At 40.2% G+C, this 15,510-nt stretch overlaps 1 protein-coding gene across 5 annotated transcripts in view; it reads left to right on the forward strand.

Annotated features, from left to right (window-relative positions):
* Positions 1 to 15,510, forward strand: part of tbc1d1 (TBC1 (tre-2/USP6, BUB2, cdc16) domain family, member 1) — a 57,396-nt gene that overhangs the window by 27,170 nt on the left and 14,716 nt on the right. For 3 of the 5 annotated variants that reach the window (XM_078259886.1, XM_078259908.1, XM_078259916.1), the window contains 6 exons: positions 107 to 255; positions 751 to 1,008; positions 5,574 to 5,690; positions 5,988 to 6,110; positions 6,334 to 6,467; positions 14,559 to 14,759. In XM_078259886.1, the coding sequence (XP_078116012.1) occupies positions 107 to 255; positions 751 to 1,008; positions 5,574 to 5,690; positions 5,988 to 6,110; positions 6,334 to 6,467; positions 14,559 to 14,759 (982 nt within the window). The remainder of the gene's footprint in view (positions 1 to 106; positions 256 to 750; positions 1,009 to 5,573; positions 5,691 to 5,987; positions 6,111 to 6,333; positions 6,468 to 14,558; positions 14,760 to 15,510) is intronic. The other 2 variants (XM_078259894.1, XM_078259901.1) reach the window with 2 other exon arrangements.

Raw genomic sequence — 15,510 nt, forward strand, 5'->3', positions numbered from 1 at the left:
GTTTTTATGTAATAAGGGTCCTTGGACAATGGTTCTGGTTTGCGAGCCTTGGTAATATGTACAAGCCAAGTATTGTATATAACCTTGGTATGTGTGTTTTTTGCAGGGGAGCAGCAAGGCCAGAGCTCAGAGGGACAACAGTGTAGGAAGTGACAGTGGCTCTTCCATTTGTACCGTCAACAGCAGCCAAGACCAGCCTTGTCTAGATGACCCCTTGCCTGCCTTCTCCCAGCTGCGACCCACCAGCCCACTCAGGTAAACACACTTAAACACACAAGCCCACACACACTGACTCATCTCTTTGGGGGCAGGGGGTTTGTGATTTAAAGGTCAGAGCTGTTCTACTTGTTTTACGTGGATTTCATGATTATAGGGTTTTATGTGACCCTGAGTGCAAAGTAGTAGTTTATAGACCTATGTTTGTGTTTTTGGGAAAGACCAACCTCCAGAATAGACTGATATTTCAATGTGTTTTGAAATTGTTTTTAAAGCTAGCAGCTAGTTGCTTGCAAAACCAGAAAGGCCGTCATTGTAAGTCAGAATATAATCATGCATAATTAAAATATGCTTAAATAATCCTAAACATTCTTGGAATTCCTATGAATTACAAAACTAGGTAGTGCAAATTATAAACTTAAATTTCACTTTTTTTTTTTTTTTTGCCTTGGACTACACAAATGTGTATAGGTGGTCATGATATTGTGTGGACACCATGTATTTCTCCTCACATACTTTCCTCATCATCTTCAGGTGCCACAACTCAACGGGAGACCTGAAGCGCCTTGACTCCTCTCTCGCCCTGTCTCCCTCCTCCTCTTTACCCGATGATGCTCAGCCTCAGGGCTTCCGCCGACGGGCCAACACTTTCAGCCATCCTTCCACCCCTTCCTCAGCAGAGTACTCACCGGTGCATACGCTAACTCACACACCACAGGACCCTACTGCAGCTACTAAGCCCAAGCTCGTAAGACACTACTCCGTCAGCACCGACACTCCACACCAGAGCAAGTAAGGAGTGTGTGTGTGTGTGTGTGTGTGTGTGTGTGTGTGTGTGTGCGCGCGTTTGTTAGGGTTGGGTATCGTTTTTTTTTTCCGATACCGGTGCTAAAACGATACTTTTAAAACGGTGCCGGTGCCTGAACTGATACTTTTAAAAAGATTTTTAAAAAATATGTATATATTTTAAAAAGAAAAAAGGAGCACAAAACGACAGTCAGCGACATTTAAGAACGGTTTGTTTATTGCTAAGGCCATATGGTCAAAATTAAATGATTTATTAAAAATGTAATAACTAGAACTGCAAGCGGTTATGACAGGGCCCAAGCCTCCGTTGCCAGTCGCCGCTGATGCCCCATTGAACTGTGCCAGTCGCCGGGGAGATGCGCCAGAGCGGGCCCTAAAGCGCTACGTGGGGAAGCAAACGTTGGTGAATATCGAGAGGTTTGATCCGCAAGGTCTGCGGTACTCTGCCGTTGCAAATATCTCATTAACATTGATTGAGTAGAAGGACTGAAACTGGTCTACGTTAGATACAGTGCCCCCTAATGGCCGATCTTCACTAAATTTGGTACAGAGCCTCAGAGCGGCATGCCAAACGAGCATCACATCTACAGTTCTATATATTTGGAGTCATCTAGTGCAAAAATAAACATATTGAACATTATAACTCATATAAAGGACAAACTATTTACATTTCTTATATACTGTATCAATCTTGGATGTAACAGTATGGATTAATTGCACAAAGACCCCAAAAAACTCTGGACTTCTAAGCTGGATGCAAAACCTTCTGTAAGGGCTAGGAAGACATCAAATACATTATCAGAACGGGGCGACTGTTAGCCTTAAGCTCCAAAAGACCATATGTTTCTACTAGTTACAATTATGAAGTTATGAATCAGAAGTGCCATTTGGCGTTGTATACAACGCGCTCGACCTCAGAAAGGGTAAAAAGGCCCAAACAGGTCAACGTTGACTATAGCGTGGGATGTTGAACAATGATCTCAAGTTATTTGCTGATAACATTTAATTTGGCAGAGATATGATATGATATGTGTGGTAGCTAGCTAGGAAAATGTGTTTGGTCGTCAAATGTGCATACTTTAACGTAGCAAAATTCTTTGAGTAACTTTTGGTCAGGTCCATCTGGAGATGCTACGTACCAGGTTTTGTGCTGATCCGTCGCACGGCCTAGGACGAGTTCGAAAAAGTTGGTTTTGCGCATTGTGCGATATTGCGAGAAATATTTTAAGCAGAAATGGGCGTGGCCTATATCATGTGATTCAGCTTGATTCAAGGAACACGTGGATGTATGATTTTCTAATGTGTGACGTGTAATGTGGGAGTCAAAGGCAAAAAAACATTATAGCGCCACCTAGTGGTCCTCATGTGTAATTTTTGGTAGGTGTGGTCCATGACCCATTGTCCATCTACCCTGTAAATTTAAAGTTGTTCACATTAGTGTAAGTGGTGAATCTAGACTTGGGTCCCATAGGCCACTTTGACCCCTCAGTACCCCACTGGAAGGTTGGCCTAAGGAGTGGCCCTAAATGGTACCCATCAAATTTTGTAAAATTCAGATGAGCCGATATGAACATTTTGTACTTGTAGCGCCCCCTAGTGACCAATTTTCATAAATCGCATGGGGGACCTTCAGAGGGTCATGGCAAACAAGAATCTAAAGTTGATGGCATTTATTTTGGCCGAGATATGGCAAAGTTGGTGTTTTCATAGTTAGCTACACAAATTTGTTTGTGCGTAATATGCGCAATTTTTATCCTATCAAAATTCTTTTTATTAACTTTTTGTCAGGCCCATCTGGAGATGCTACCTGCCAAATTTCGTGCCAATCGGTCGCGCGGTCTAGGAGGAGTTCGAAAAAGTAGTTTTTTGATAAATCATGATTTTTTTTCACGCATAGAAGTCTAGGCGGAAATGGCCGTGGCCTATATCACGTGATTCAGTTGGATCCAGGGAACACGTAGATGTATGGATTTTGAATGTCCAGTGTACGGTGTGGGAGTCATAGGGCCAAACACGGTTTTTTTTGCTATAGCGCCACCTAGTGGTGGAAGTGGGTAAATTGTTGCGCCTGAGGTCCTTGCGGAGTTTCGGACCAGTCCTGAAAATGGCAACCCCCCACCATGTATGGTTTAGGCTGTAGTTTTAGGCGGAGAAGAAGCTGTGCGAACGGCGTAGCTTTGCTACCGCTGGTTCTTCCAGACTCGGGCTTGGACCCCTAATAACTTATAACAATAACTTATTTCACCAGTAAATTGCATGGATGTATTAAGAGAGCTGGATACAGCGTAAATTTCTGGTAAACGACAAAAACAACCACTAGATGGAAAAAGGGTATTTTACAATAACTTTGAATGCACCACAAGGCTGGCGAGGCGAGTTTCAAGTGAACGCACCGTCTGTGTGGTTTTTCCGACAACGGCAGCTGGAGTTGGAATCCTCTACAGTGAAATACAGTCACACCGTTTAACGTTAACTGTCAGCATTTTAACCGTGTTTAATCCAGCTGCTAGCTAACGGTAGGCTAACGTTACCTGCTGCCAAGTGTATTATGTTAACTAGCGTCACATGCAGCGATGCGAACTGTTGCCTCTAACGTCCATTTCAGAGCATCAGAGGGCAGCGCTGGCATTTCAGTAGCACCAAAATGAGGCACCGAAATCCGCGTTACTATTCAGTCCGGTAGATACCGGTTGTTAAGGCACTGGTGCCGTATAAGCACCGGGTTTTGGTACCCAACCCTAGCGTTTGTACAAACAAGTAAATGTGCGATTGTATTCATTGTGAGTTTGGTGACAACACTAACCAGGAAACAATAGAAGATTTAATAATTGCTTGATCATTTATTCAGTAGAATATGACAATAAGCCCTCATGGGTGGTTGAACACATGTTTAGTAGAGGGTTTCCTTTATGACGGCAGGTGTATCTCTGTCAAAGGGAAACAGGACAGTGTAGATCATCTAACTAAATAGTGGAGTATTCAGCCAGCTCAATTCATGAAGTAGTTGACTTCCTGTCAGTAAATTGGTGCTCTATCTCTTAAAATCTTGGCTACTAACTTTGTTTCCTCTGCTCTTGACCCAAACTCTGCTTCTAATCACTTATTTGTCTGTGCATTAAACCCCTTGACATAAAATGGAGCCTGGTGACCAAAAACTACTTTTAGCTATCTGAGAAATATAATTCATGTAATGTGGATAGTAGAGATTCACCGATAGACCGGCTGGTGACCGGAATTGGCCGGTTTTCACGTGCTCGGCCATGACCGGCGACCGGCAGGTCAGTCTGACATATGCCGATTTCATGCCGGTCAATGCTACAATTAACGGACAACATAAGTTATATGTGTTACAGTTTTCAAGGACGCACGCACACACGGACGCGACAGCACAGTCTCTTTTTCCTTTCTCTCAACTTTTCCGCCGTGTGTCGCACGTACCCGCTCGCGGTGTGAAGCGCGTGTCCGCGCTATTCTCGCACATGTAGGGAACCTCGTGAATTAACCTGCAACATGTCAGCTGTTTGGAAATTCTTCAGCGTGTGTGCAGAAGATAACAAGTTTGCAATATGCAACACCTGCAAGGAAAAAGTAGGGCGTGGAGGGACGACACCAAAAACCAAAATCACATTTTTTTAGTTGGATATTGGATGTGAAAAGAAGGAAATGGTTCTAACATTGCACTTTAGATGTGTGTGAATTTCCCACACCAGGAGTAATTTATATAGTTCTATTTTATAGTGATCCATTATCTGTTAAAAAAAAAAATGTTCTGTGCAAAATGTTCTATTAAAGAAAAGACAGAAAATAAATATTTGTGTGTGCTGTAAAGAGGTTAGAAAAAATGAAATCGGAATCGGCTAAAATCGGTATCGGCTGGCCTAACTCAAAGACAATCAGAAATCGGAATCGGCCTAGAAAATTGTAATCGGTGCATCTCTAGTGAATAGGATGAAGTAGGTGGGAGAGTTTGCAGTTAAAGGGGAAGTCCACCATTTTACATCAAAGTATGTTAACAGGTTTTGCGAGTGCTACTGCATAAGTGGCTCTAGAGGGAGCTGTGTGATAGCTAATAATTTTTGTCAAGGAAGTAAGCATCAGCATGGTCTGAAGATCACAAGTCTGTCATTGACAATGAAGAAGAACATGTGAAACAAAAAAGACAATATCTTTATTGCTACTGTATCAATTTGTATATATATAATTATTTTTTTAACTGTCCATGGTGGCTCTGACAATGTTATAGGAAAACAATGCTACATTTACGGAGTACTCTTTTAATTTCTCTCAGCTAGAAGAGTCAAACAAAATAGAGAATATTAAATGGCTTCAGTTATAGTTGTAATGTTGCCGTTTAAACCAGGAAAAGACAATATTTACAGTTTATAATAATATTATTACCAAGGAGTTTCATGAACTGTATCTCCTACCTCTACCTTCAAAAAACTCTTTCTCTCTCCCCTTTTTCAGTTTTCATACTATTTTGTGTGTCTTTGGCTTTCTTTGCTCTCTTTCTCTTTGCTCTCTCTTTCTTTATTTCCCATGTTTCCCAGACATGTCCCAACCGACTCCACCCTTCCTCCTGTTCCTCCCTGCCCTTCGTCTCCCTCTCCTTTCCTCCCTCATCATCCTTCCTCACCTTCTACTGGAGCCCGGCTCAATAAAAGAGGGTGAGAATCCAGCGTTGGTTTTCTGTTCAACTCTTGCAGTATCTCTTTTCTTTGTTTTATGTGCACTTGTGAATTGTTCAATCCTAAATCCCTGTTCAGACAGAGAAATGCAAACATGTCACTCATTGGTTGATAGTTTGAAAAGAGATGTAAGCTGTGTCTCCCGTATTTTCACTTCAGCACTTCAGTTCAAAACCATTTCTCATAAGACATGTGTCTTTTTGTGTGAACAAGGCCTACATTTCTTGTTTCATCTGTTTTCTGCCTCCTGTTTTCACCTTCATCTCTCCATCTCAGTCCTCTGGGTGGTCTGGGTGGTCTGCGTGCTCGTCTCCACTCCTCCTCCTCTGTCCCTAATTTTCTGAAATTTTCATTTCTGGCCCCTGTCCAAGAGAATGATTGTCCTGAGCCAAAGAGCAGGTAGACACACACTTACACCAAACGTCCATGTTAGTGTGTCCCGCATAGTTACAATCTGTCAAATCTTTGTTTCATGGATCACTTAAACTGATTTTATGTCTCTATATATTGATATACAGTAAAAATGTGTGTGTGTGTTTGTGTGTGTGTGTGCTTGCGTGTGTATACAGTATATTATACGACCTACTGAATGTTTATCAGGGCATATTTGTTTGTGTTTCAGTGATGTAGCAGCTCTGTCTACACGTAGTGCAGCATATGGAGTAGGGGAAAGCCCTCTGCGCAGTCACCGCCACTCATGGAGGCAGCAGATCTTCCTACGGGTCGCTACACCTCAGAAGAACACAGAAACCAATGGTAAGAATGCAAGGCTCCCCATAAAGACTAACCAGTGGCATTTGTAGTAAGACATCAACATTGTCTGTCAATGTCTTACTTATGTATCAGTCCTAAAGAAAGTTCAGAGTCACCTGGCCAATTTGCTGTTTCTGTTCTTTTCTGTTTTGTTTTGTCAAAAAGGAGGCCCATTAGTGTTGATCAATGATCTGGTAACTTAGTTACTAAGAAAGGTTTATTCCTTAAAAAGTAACAGTTTCCTTGGATTAAAACTGGTGACTCTGTCCCCACAAAGTATTTTACAATTCGTCCAAGAAGGCAATCATGCTGCCATATCATTTAATTACACCAACACAAAAATCTAGAGCACATTGGGGAGAAAATCTTGGTTGTGGGTTTACTAAGGATGTGTCACACTTTTTTTAGACACTAAAGAGTCGGTTAGCGTTTTTCCATCTTTAAAATGCGGTCACACTGAGGTCCTGTGTTAGCAAGATGACAGAAATGCAGAGGAAAGAGGGATGTATCACAAGTTGTCTCATAGAGTCAAAGCAAGTATGACATCAACCTGTGGAATTGCATGTTATGTGTCTTGTTGTAATATATTCAGAGGACAAGATACCACCTTTGCTTTTAACAGAAGAATTAGAGCAAATTTGAATGGGTAACATTAAGCTGTAGCCTACAAAGGATGCTGCATCAAATATAAAATAAACTTTTAACAATTGTTCAACAACAAGAACTGTGATATAGGGCTTTGTAGAAAAAAGTATATTTTTAAATTGTGCAAATCAGGTCAATACATTTGCTAATTTGGCGAAAGTATTTGGCTCAAATCCTCCATATTGTTTTTAACGTGACAAATTATGGAGAGAGGGACTGCACAGTAATTTAAACATTATTCCAGTTCATCAGAAGCCAAAATGCTGACACAGGAATTTGCATGTAAGAGAGTTTGATACAGTGAATAATTTTTTGATATCAGTTTATTAGTTATGCACATATTTTTCTTACTGTCACCAACGAGTATGGCACATGTCTCTTTTAGATTACTTGCCAAACTAACAAATATACCTGCTTTGTGCACATGGTGAGTATAAGCATGTTTGTGTGTATGAAAGCGCTCTGGCAGGTGAGATCTTTACTCTTGGATTACGTTGCATGCTCCAGTTGTAAACTTTAACATGTCTTCTTCTAAGGAAGAAGGCAGTCTCTGGCCATGCCCCTTGTGTAAACACACATGTTCATATGCATACACTCATGCTGCTTAAAATCCTACCAAAATAAGAGCATGAGCAAGACATCTTACTTGTGCTATTTTTTAAAACAGACACACAGACAGACAGACAGTGGTGCAGTGACAAAGCCTTTCCACTCTGTGTCACTGTTTCACTACATGTGATGGTGCATGTATAAGAGGAAGGGAATGAAAATAAATCACTTTACCAGAGCTCTTTCTCTACCGTATAAACTTGAATTGGCCATTCCCTATTTTGTAGGTGATCATCAATACACTCGTATTAATGTTCATTCAAGAATTTTTGATTTTCTTTATTTTGAAGTGCCAACCAAACCACTAGCTTTGGCCAGTATGGTACCCACTGTTAATTATCTTTCCTTTTAGTAGATGCAAATATTTTTCTGTCATGTTCCTGAGAATTTTATTCTCAAAAAAACTTTGTTGGAATTTAAATTCCTGTGCTGAAGGAACATTGATTTGAATATATACTTACATAAGGGGCTCATATTTCTCCATTGTTATCTGGCAGTGATTGATTGCAATGAACATGAGTTATTATGGCATCTTGTGCTTTTGGAGCTTAGAATTTTGCATTATAGAGCTTGATAGTGACCGGCCACTTTTTTTCAACCTCTCCATTTCCCAAAGTGATTTTCCCCATTGCTCAATTGTCATTTCATTAAAGTCTTATATAAAGAGTTTTAAGCCTGCAACCAGTGTTAATTTTGACAGCAAATTCTGATTTAGTCTTAGTCTTTTGAATAACACACCATTTAGTTTTAGTCTTATTTTAGTCATCTGAACTCTTTTAGTCTTAGTCTAGTTTTAGTCAACTAAATATCATAAGAGTTTTAGTCTTAGTCTAGTCTTAAGTCTTTTAGTCTTAGTCTAGTTTTAGTAGACCAAATATTAGCAGATTTTAGTCGACTAAATCTACAATGGATTTAGTTGACTAAATGTTTCTCCAGAATTTTTGGTCATTGGAAGTATCCATCAGTCTGTTATGGAATGGTATTAAGGTTTGAATATGCAATACAGACACAGATTTAACGGTTCGTCCTAGACCTAGCTCTGACATTTCTGTTGTTCATGAGACATGTCATTGCCCTCAGACCGGGTGCACTGCAAAACGTTAGCGTGTTGCTAACAAGCGAAGTCAACTGAAATCAGCCAAAGCTGTGTAACTAAGACTGTGCAACTAAACACAACTAAGCATAATGTAAACAACCTTACTGTTGTGAAAGCGTCCTCAAAACTGTGCAAAGTTCTGCAAACTCGTCCTCCTGTGTAACTGCTGCTGCGTTTGTTTAGCTGTTGCGCCTGCATTTGCCGCGGCTTTTTAAAATGGCTCTGCTGCTTCCGCATTAAATCAACCTACCCTCAAAGATTCACTCTGATTGGAGTCCTTCCCAACTTGTCCCACAAAAAAGAGTGGTTCTGATTGGATCTCTTCTCCATTTGTCCCTCCCTAACATTTTTGTCTCATTTTTATTTGTTGACTAAAGTGTCTGTTATATTTCGTCACAGTCTTCGTCATCATATCTGACTTTTTATTTAGTTTTTATTTAGTTTTCGTCCGTGAAAAAGGTTCATTGACGAATATTTTTCGTCATAGTCTTCGTCAACGAAATTAACGCTGCCTGCAACCAAGCCAACCAACTACAGACTGAATCATGACAATAAAACATTTGATTCGGCGCAACAACAAAAATTTTTTTTGAAAAAAGGCAAAGGTATAAGACTTTGTACATAACAATCATAGAGTTCAGTGGTAGCAGCGGTAGTGGTAAGCATTTCCATGGTAACGGCGAGCTCCATCAATCAGAGACGTCGCTGTTACGCTTTGGATTGTAAGTAGTGTAGTACTTCTCCTTGACATCGCAAATAAAACCAGTTTTTCTTAGAACAAGTTGATTTCATACAGACTTGTGGAGATTTACAGCCCTGACGAATACAGTATTTGTGTGTGTGTTTGCCTGTGCAGACACAGAAATCATGCATGTGCTTGCATGTCTTTAGATCCTGTGTTTTGATAATTATATGTATCGTGTGTGTGTGTGTGTGTGTGTGTGTGTGTGTGTGTGTGTGTGTGTGTGTGTGTGTGTGAGACAGAACAAGTGTTGACAGTTACGATAGTTGGGTTGGTCACACTGTAGCTCCACTATAACTCCTGTATCAAACCCGGTAAAAAAAGAAACAACCTCCTTGAGTGAAATACATACATATAAACGACCATACATTACCTTTTAAGTTAGCAAAAGAGAGTTATTTCTTTATTGCACTTTATTATACCGGTGTTTATATTTTGGAAATGTTTTTGAGTCTTTTAAACACTTCAGTTAGCTTATACTATTTACGTTTGTTTCAGTGAAATGCTCCGTCCGGAAATGTATTAGGGGTGCAACCAAACATTATTTTCCAGTGATGGGAATAACGGCGTTACTAATGGCGTTACTTTTTTCAGTAACGAGTAATCTAATTGATTACTCTTCCCATCTTAATAACACCGTTACCGTTACTGCCAATAAATGCAGCGCGTTACTATATTTGAAGCTGTTTTTTTCATCAGACCAACTAGAGCTCTGTTTTACTGTTCTTCCTTGGTTAGTGGGCAGTGTACGACGCAAGCGCATACATGCTGACGATTGGCTGAGGTTGAGCAAAATGTCATGTTAAGCCAATCAGAGGCAGAGTTGGGCGGGTTTTTGAAAGCGGGCGTAGTCGGACACACAAGAACAACACAAGCGAGTCAGTCAACGAGAGAGAGAGAGACAGGTATGGCGTTATGAAATCAAGGAGAGGGTTAACTTTTCCTGCTACAGATTTTCCACCGTGGTCTGAAAGAACAGGGGAGACACTTTGTTTCTCTCACTATATGACTCTAGAGTCGCTACTCGCTCGAAAGCTAATTGCCGTCACTCTCTCACTTCTCCCTCGCTCTATCACCTACTCCCCCCACACACACACACGCACACACACACATGCCGGCTCGACGCACACACCAGCGCACAAGTATAAACATCAGGCCACTTGCGTTATTTGCACTACGAGTGTATATATTTACTATTTATTTTTGGTATAGTGCTTAACAAGCATAATTTAATTTTCCCCAGTTGTGGCCTGTTGAGGTGTTGTGTTATTTGTATCGATCCACTATATAAACATAATATCTACATACATGGCATTTGATTGAAGGCTAGTCTCACTTTATCCCACAGCAACATTAAAATAGTTTAGATTTGTGTACATTGTTTCTGTTAATAATGTATTGTATTAAGTGTCCATTTCATTATAATATTCAGATTTATCATAAATAATTGAACATACACATGTATTTTTGTTCCGTTAAAGAGGGGTAGGTGGAGGTGGGGTCACATTTGAGCATTTAAAAATGTACTTGAAAGTAACGCAATAGTTACTTTCTGAAGTAACTAGTTACTTTCATAATTTGTAACTGAATAACTAATTTAGTTACTTTTTGGAAGAAGTAACTAGTAATTGTAACTAATTACTTTTTAAAAGTAACTTGCCCAACACTGTTATTTTCACATTGATTAATCTATTAGTTATTTTTTGAATAATCAATAATTTGGTCTATAAATGTCATAAAACAGTGAAAATTGGTTCCAAGATGACCTCTTCCAATGTCTTGATTTGTCTGACCAACAGTCCAAAACCCAAATATATTCAGTTACTAATGATGTCAAACAGAGAAAAGAAATGCAAATCCTCACATTTGAGAAGCTGTTTTTTTTCTTTACATATGACTTAATTGATTAGTAAAAATGTTGTTGATAGATTTTCTGTTAATCGAGTTTTTCAAGAAAAAAAATGATAGATTAATTGACTAATTGTTTTACCTGCTTTTACCTACTAAAGCAGGAGGTTGTATTAATGTATAAGCTTATTACAGTTTTTAAGGGCGCTTTCACACCTGCCTCATTTAGTTTGGTTGAATTGCGCTAGAGTTTGTTTGCCCCACTGGTGCAGTTCGTTTGGGCAGGTGAGAAAGCGGCAATCACACTCGGGTGCGCACAGAAAGCGGACCAAACAAGCGTACCGGGACCTGTTTGATGAGGTGGTCTTGGTACGCTTTCAATCGAACTCTGGAGTGGTTCGTTCGTGGTGAGAACGTGACCCGACCTCGAACCGCACCAACTTCGTACTCTGCAGTGTACTCCGCAAGTCTGAGCTAAATGGCTCCTGTAGTCAGGTGTACTTTGCAGTCTGCGATGTGGCAGAACATGCAAACGGTAGCAGCATGCAATGTTTCTCTCACAAAAAATAGACAGCAGTCAAGCTCACCGATCGTCACTCGCATCTCTGTGGTCAAACCAGCCGCCAAATCATTTTAGACAAGGGAACAATAGTCACACAGCAGCCATTGTTCAGTGTGATTCATTGGAATTACAATTGCGCAATATATGTTGAAGGCAAAATATGTGTCAAACCATTCTGAATTAGGTACTGTGGTGCTGCAGAGATGTTCCGGCCTACAAAGCATATCCTACAGACTAAAGAAAAAATCTTTGTTTGGTACAGATCCTTGCAAAAATCCCACTATCATCATTTAAATTTGTTAAATTTTAATATTTTTTTATGAAAATGATACAAAAATGATTATTACCTTCAATATATCACAATCGCAATATCAGTCAAAATAATCACAATTAGATATTTTCCTCATATCGTTCAGCCCTAGTTTAGAGGTGACCACTATTCCACTGTTACGTGTTTTCCCATATTGACACATTACAAAATTTCATTATTTTTGTCAGTATAGCACCAACAAATCAGACAGCAACTATCTTTGTTTCACTGCAAACTTCAAAACACCTCCTGCACACATAAAACAAAGCTTGGAAGAGCTAACAGAATTGTTTGTGTTATTTCAATTACTATCATTAGAATAGTAATAATAGTAAACCAAAAATAATAGGGGTGGTTTTTATACAAGTCCTACGTAGTTTCCATTTCAGTTGTGACTTTTTCCAGGGAAATGAGTGAAATCACAAAAACATAAAAGAAAAAATACTAACTTGGAAGTACTGTAATTGTACAATTAGAAAGGCAGCTGTAACAAAAGATTAATTAATTTGTTCACTTCTGTGATCCCCTCTGGATTATGTGTTTGGGTCTAATGAATGTGGGACTACGTTGACCTTTTTTATCAACCTTCCCACTGAACATGCTGCTCATAAGGGATTAGCAGGGTTTAGGCCTGTCATTGTGTACTAAGTTTCCCTTTCAAATGAAACGGGTAAACATCACGTAAGAAATTTCTCCTCATCATTAATGAAGTCTTCATCTGAAGTTTATTTTGACAGTTAACTGCCATGAAGTAAAGGATAACAGTGCTTTTAGCACGTCAGTGAGATGGGCTTTGTTCTGACTGAATGCAGTGCTAAATTGGGTTGAGCGTATATTTACATTTATGTGTGTGCTTGCATACATGAGGTCATGGGTGTGTCAAGTTAGTGTGTGTGTATGTGTGTGTGTATGTGTGTGTGTCTGTCTCTGTTGGAGGGGATGGCGGTGTCTCAAGGTCATGTTGACAGTCTACACACAGCGGCAGAGGAAAGCGCCAGTCTTGTTGACCCACTTTGCATGTCGTGTGTGTGTTGTGGGACATAGTTCTGGTGAAGTGTTTGCTCAGGGAGTGTATGATGCCACTTTGTGCAAGAGAGCGAGTGTGTGTGTGTGTGTGTGTGTGTGTGTGTGTGTGTGTGTGTGTGTGTGTGTGTTTGTCTGCGTGCGTGTGTGCGTGCGTGCATGCGTGCGTGCTTATTTTGGCGTTAAGACATGGTTTTAGCATTAAGATTAGGCATGTACAGTACGGTAACTCTTAAGGTTAGGGTAAGGGTCAGTAGAGAGTCCCCTCAATGATTGCAGGATAAGTGTGTGTGTGTGTGTGTGTGTGTGTGTGTGTGTGTGTGTGTGTGTGTGTGTGTGTGTGTTTCACACCTAAAAGTTAACTCTTCAGCCGTGTTCTGTTGAAGCAGTGTAGGAGTCTGTGTTTGTCTAACAATTATATGACTCTCAGAGAGTCGCTGTCTGTGTATGTCACACTTATAACTTAAGAGCCATTTGTTTGTATAGTGACTCTGCTAGTTTCAGCACGACTTGGAAAGTCTCCCTGACACAGACACAAATGTGTGTGTGTGTGTGTGTGTATATAATGTGTTGATATGCAGTACATCGTTACGTTGTAAGTTGTCTTTGTAGTGTATCTGTTTGAAATGGTAACTTATCTTACCTATTTATAATTTTCCTCAGAAGATGCTTGGAAAGATAAATATCAAATTTACATACTGTACCTAAGCTAAGGTGTGTGTGTGTGTGTGTGTGTGTGTGTGTGTGTGTGTGTGTGTGTGTGTGTGTGTGTGTGTGTGAGTGAATCGTGATGTTCCTACGAACTAAAAGAAAAGTGCTATCTGGAAAGTTGTCCTCTAAACAACACAGGGTATTTTGAGGTTTCGGATCCACCCTGTACTTTGGGGTGGAGTCACACAAACACACTTTTTTTTACCCAACTGGGTCGAATATATCTATGTTTAGCATGTTTCATTTTATTTTGCATGAGTGTCCAAGGGATTGCAAATTGAATTGACTTGGGTTTTTTGACTGTAGGTCAATAAACAAAGTAAAAAAATAAATAAATAAAGGTTTCCCCCTGATAAAAAGTAGAATATTCCTTTATCCTAACAAGCTTTGCTGTTTCACAATACCTGTTATAATTATTATGACTACAACTTATTATAATATAACACTGTTGTATAGTGTTATCTCTGTTGGTATTTCTTTGCTGTATCCTGCACCTAATGTAGCGTGATCTGATCTTACCTTATGTCCAACTATCTGATATCTTTCAGAGCGGGGGGATCCCTGTCTTGAGGGGGGTCGAGTGTGCGTGGGCCAGGTGGGAGGTGGAGGAAGTGGGGACTCGTCCATAAGGGTGGTGCCTGAGGAGAGGACGAAAAGGAGCAAAGAGGAGCTGAGGGAGCTCTGGAGGAAGGCCATCCTGCAGCAGATCCTGCTGCAGAGGATGGAAAGGGAGAACCAGAAACTACAGGGTAAGTTGGATGGATGACAGTTCCCATGAAGTGAACTGGCACCTCTTCAGCTACCAGTCAACACTCCGCACTTGGTCTTCACAGGGATTTGAACAGGCAACCATGCGGTTCCCAAATCAAGTCCCAGTGGACTGAGGCCACATCCACACGTACCAAAACACTCTTTTTTTTTTACCCGTCTTCCCTGGATTCGTTTCAAGAATAGTTGCGTCTAAATGAAACCATTTGTAAATGACTCAACACGCTACTTCATATTCCAGGCCTACAGGCGGCGCTGTTTCTGCTACAGAAATTCACCAAAACACGGAGAAGAAGAGCATATTTAACTTCCACTTCCCATCATAACATGACTAGCTAGACTAACGTTCTCTAAATACATCCACGAACCAGCTATAATAACTTTTACCACTGCTCATTTTATAAAGGCCGCCGCAAGAAAACGTGTCTTTGTTTACATTGTATAATATGCTGTTGGATTGCTTTTTATTTTGCAATTCTGTCTGCCATCGGACATGATTGCAGCGCGCTAGCTAGCAGAGCTAACATTAGCGCGCTAACGTTAGCTCTGCTAGCTAACATCGGCAGTCAAACAAACATCAATGAACCAATGTCTTTTTGATAATCTACACGTTTTTCTTGCAGTAGCCTTTCTACAATAAGCCGTGGTAAAAGTTACTATAATCTGTTCAAGGAGTTGATAAGCAGACAGATTAGCTGGCTAGCTTCCACTTTATAAACAGCTAACCATGCA

This window comes from Sander vitreus, chromosome 2 (genome assembly GCF_031162955.1).
Source record: "Sander vitreus isolate 19-12246 chromosome 2, sanVit1, whole genome shotgun sequence".
Classification (NCBI taxonomy): Eukaryota; Metazoa; Chordata; class Actinopteri; order Perciformes; family Percidae; genus Sander; species Sander vitreus.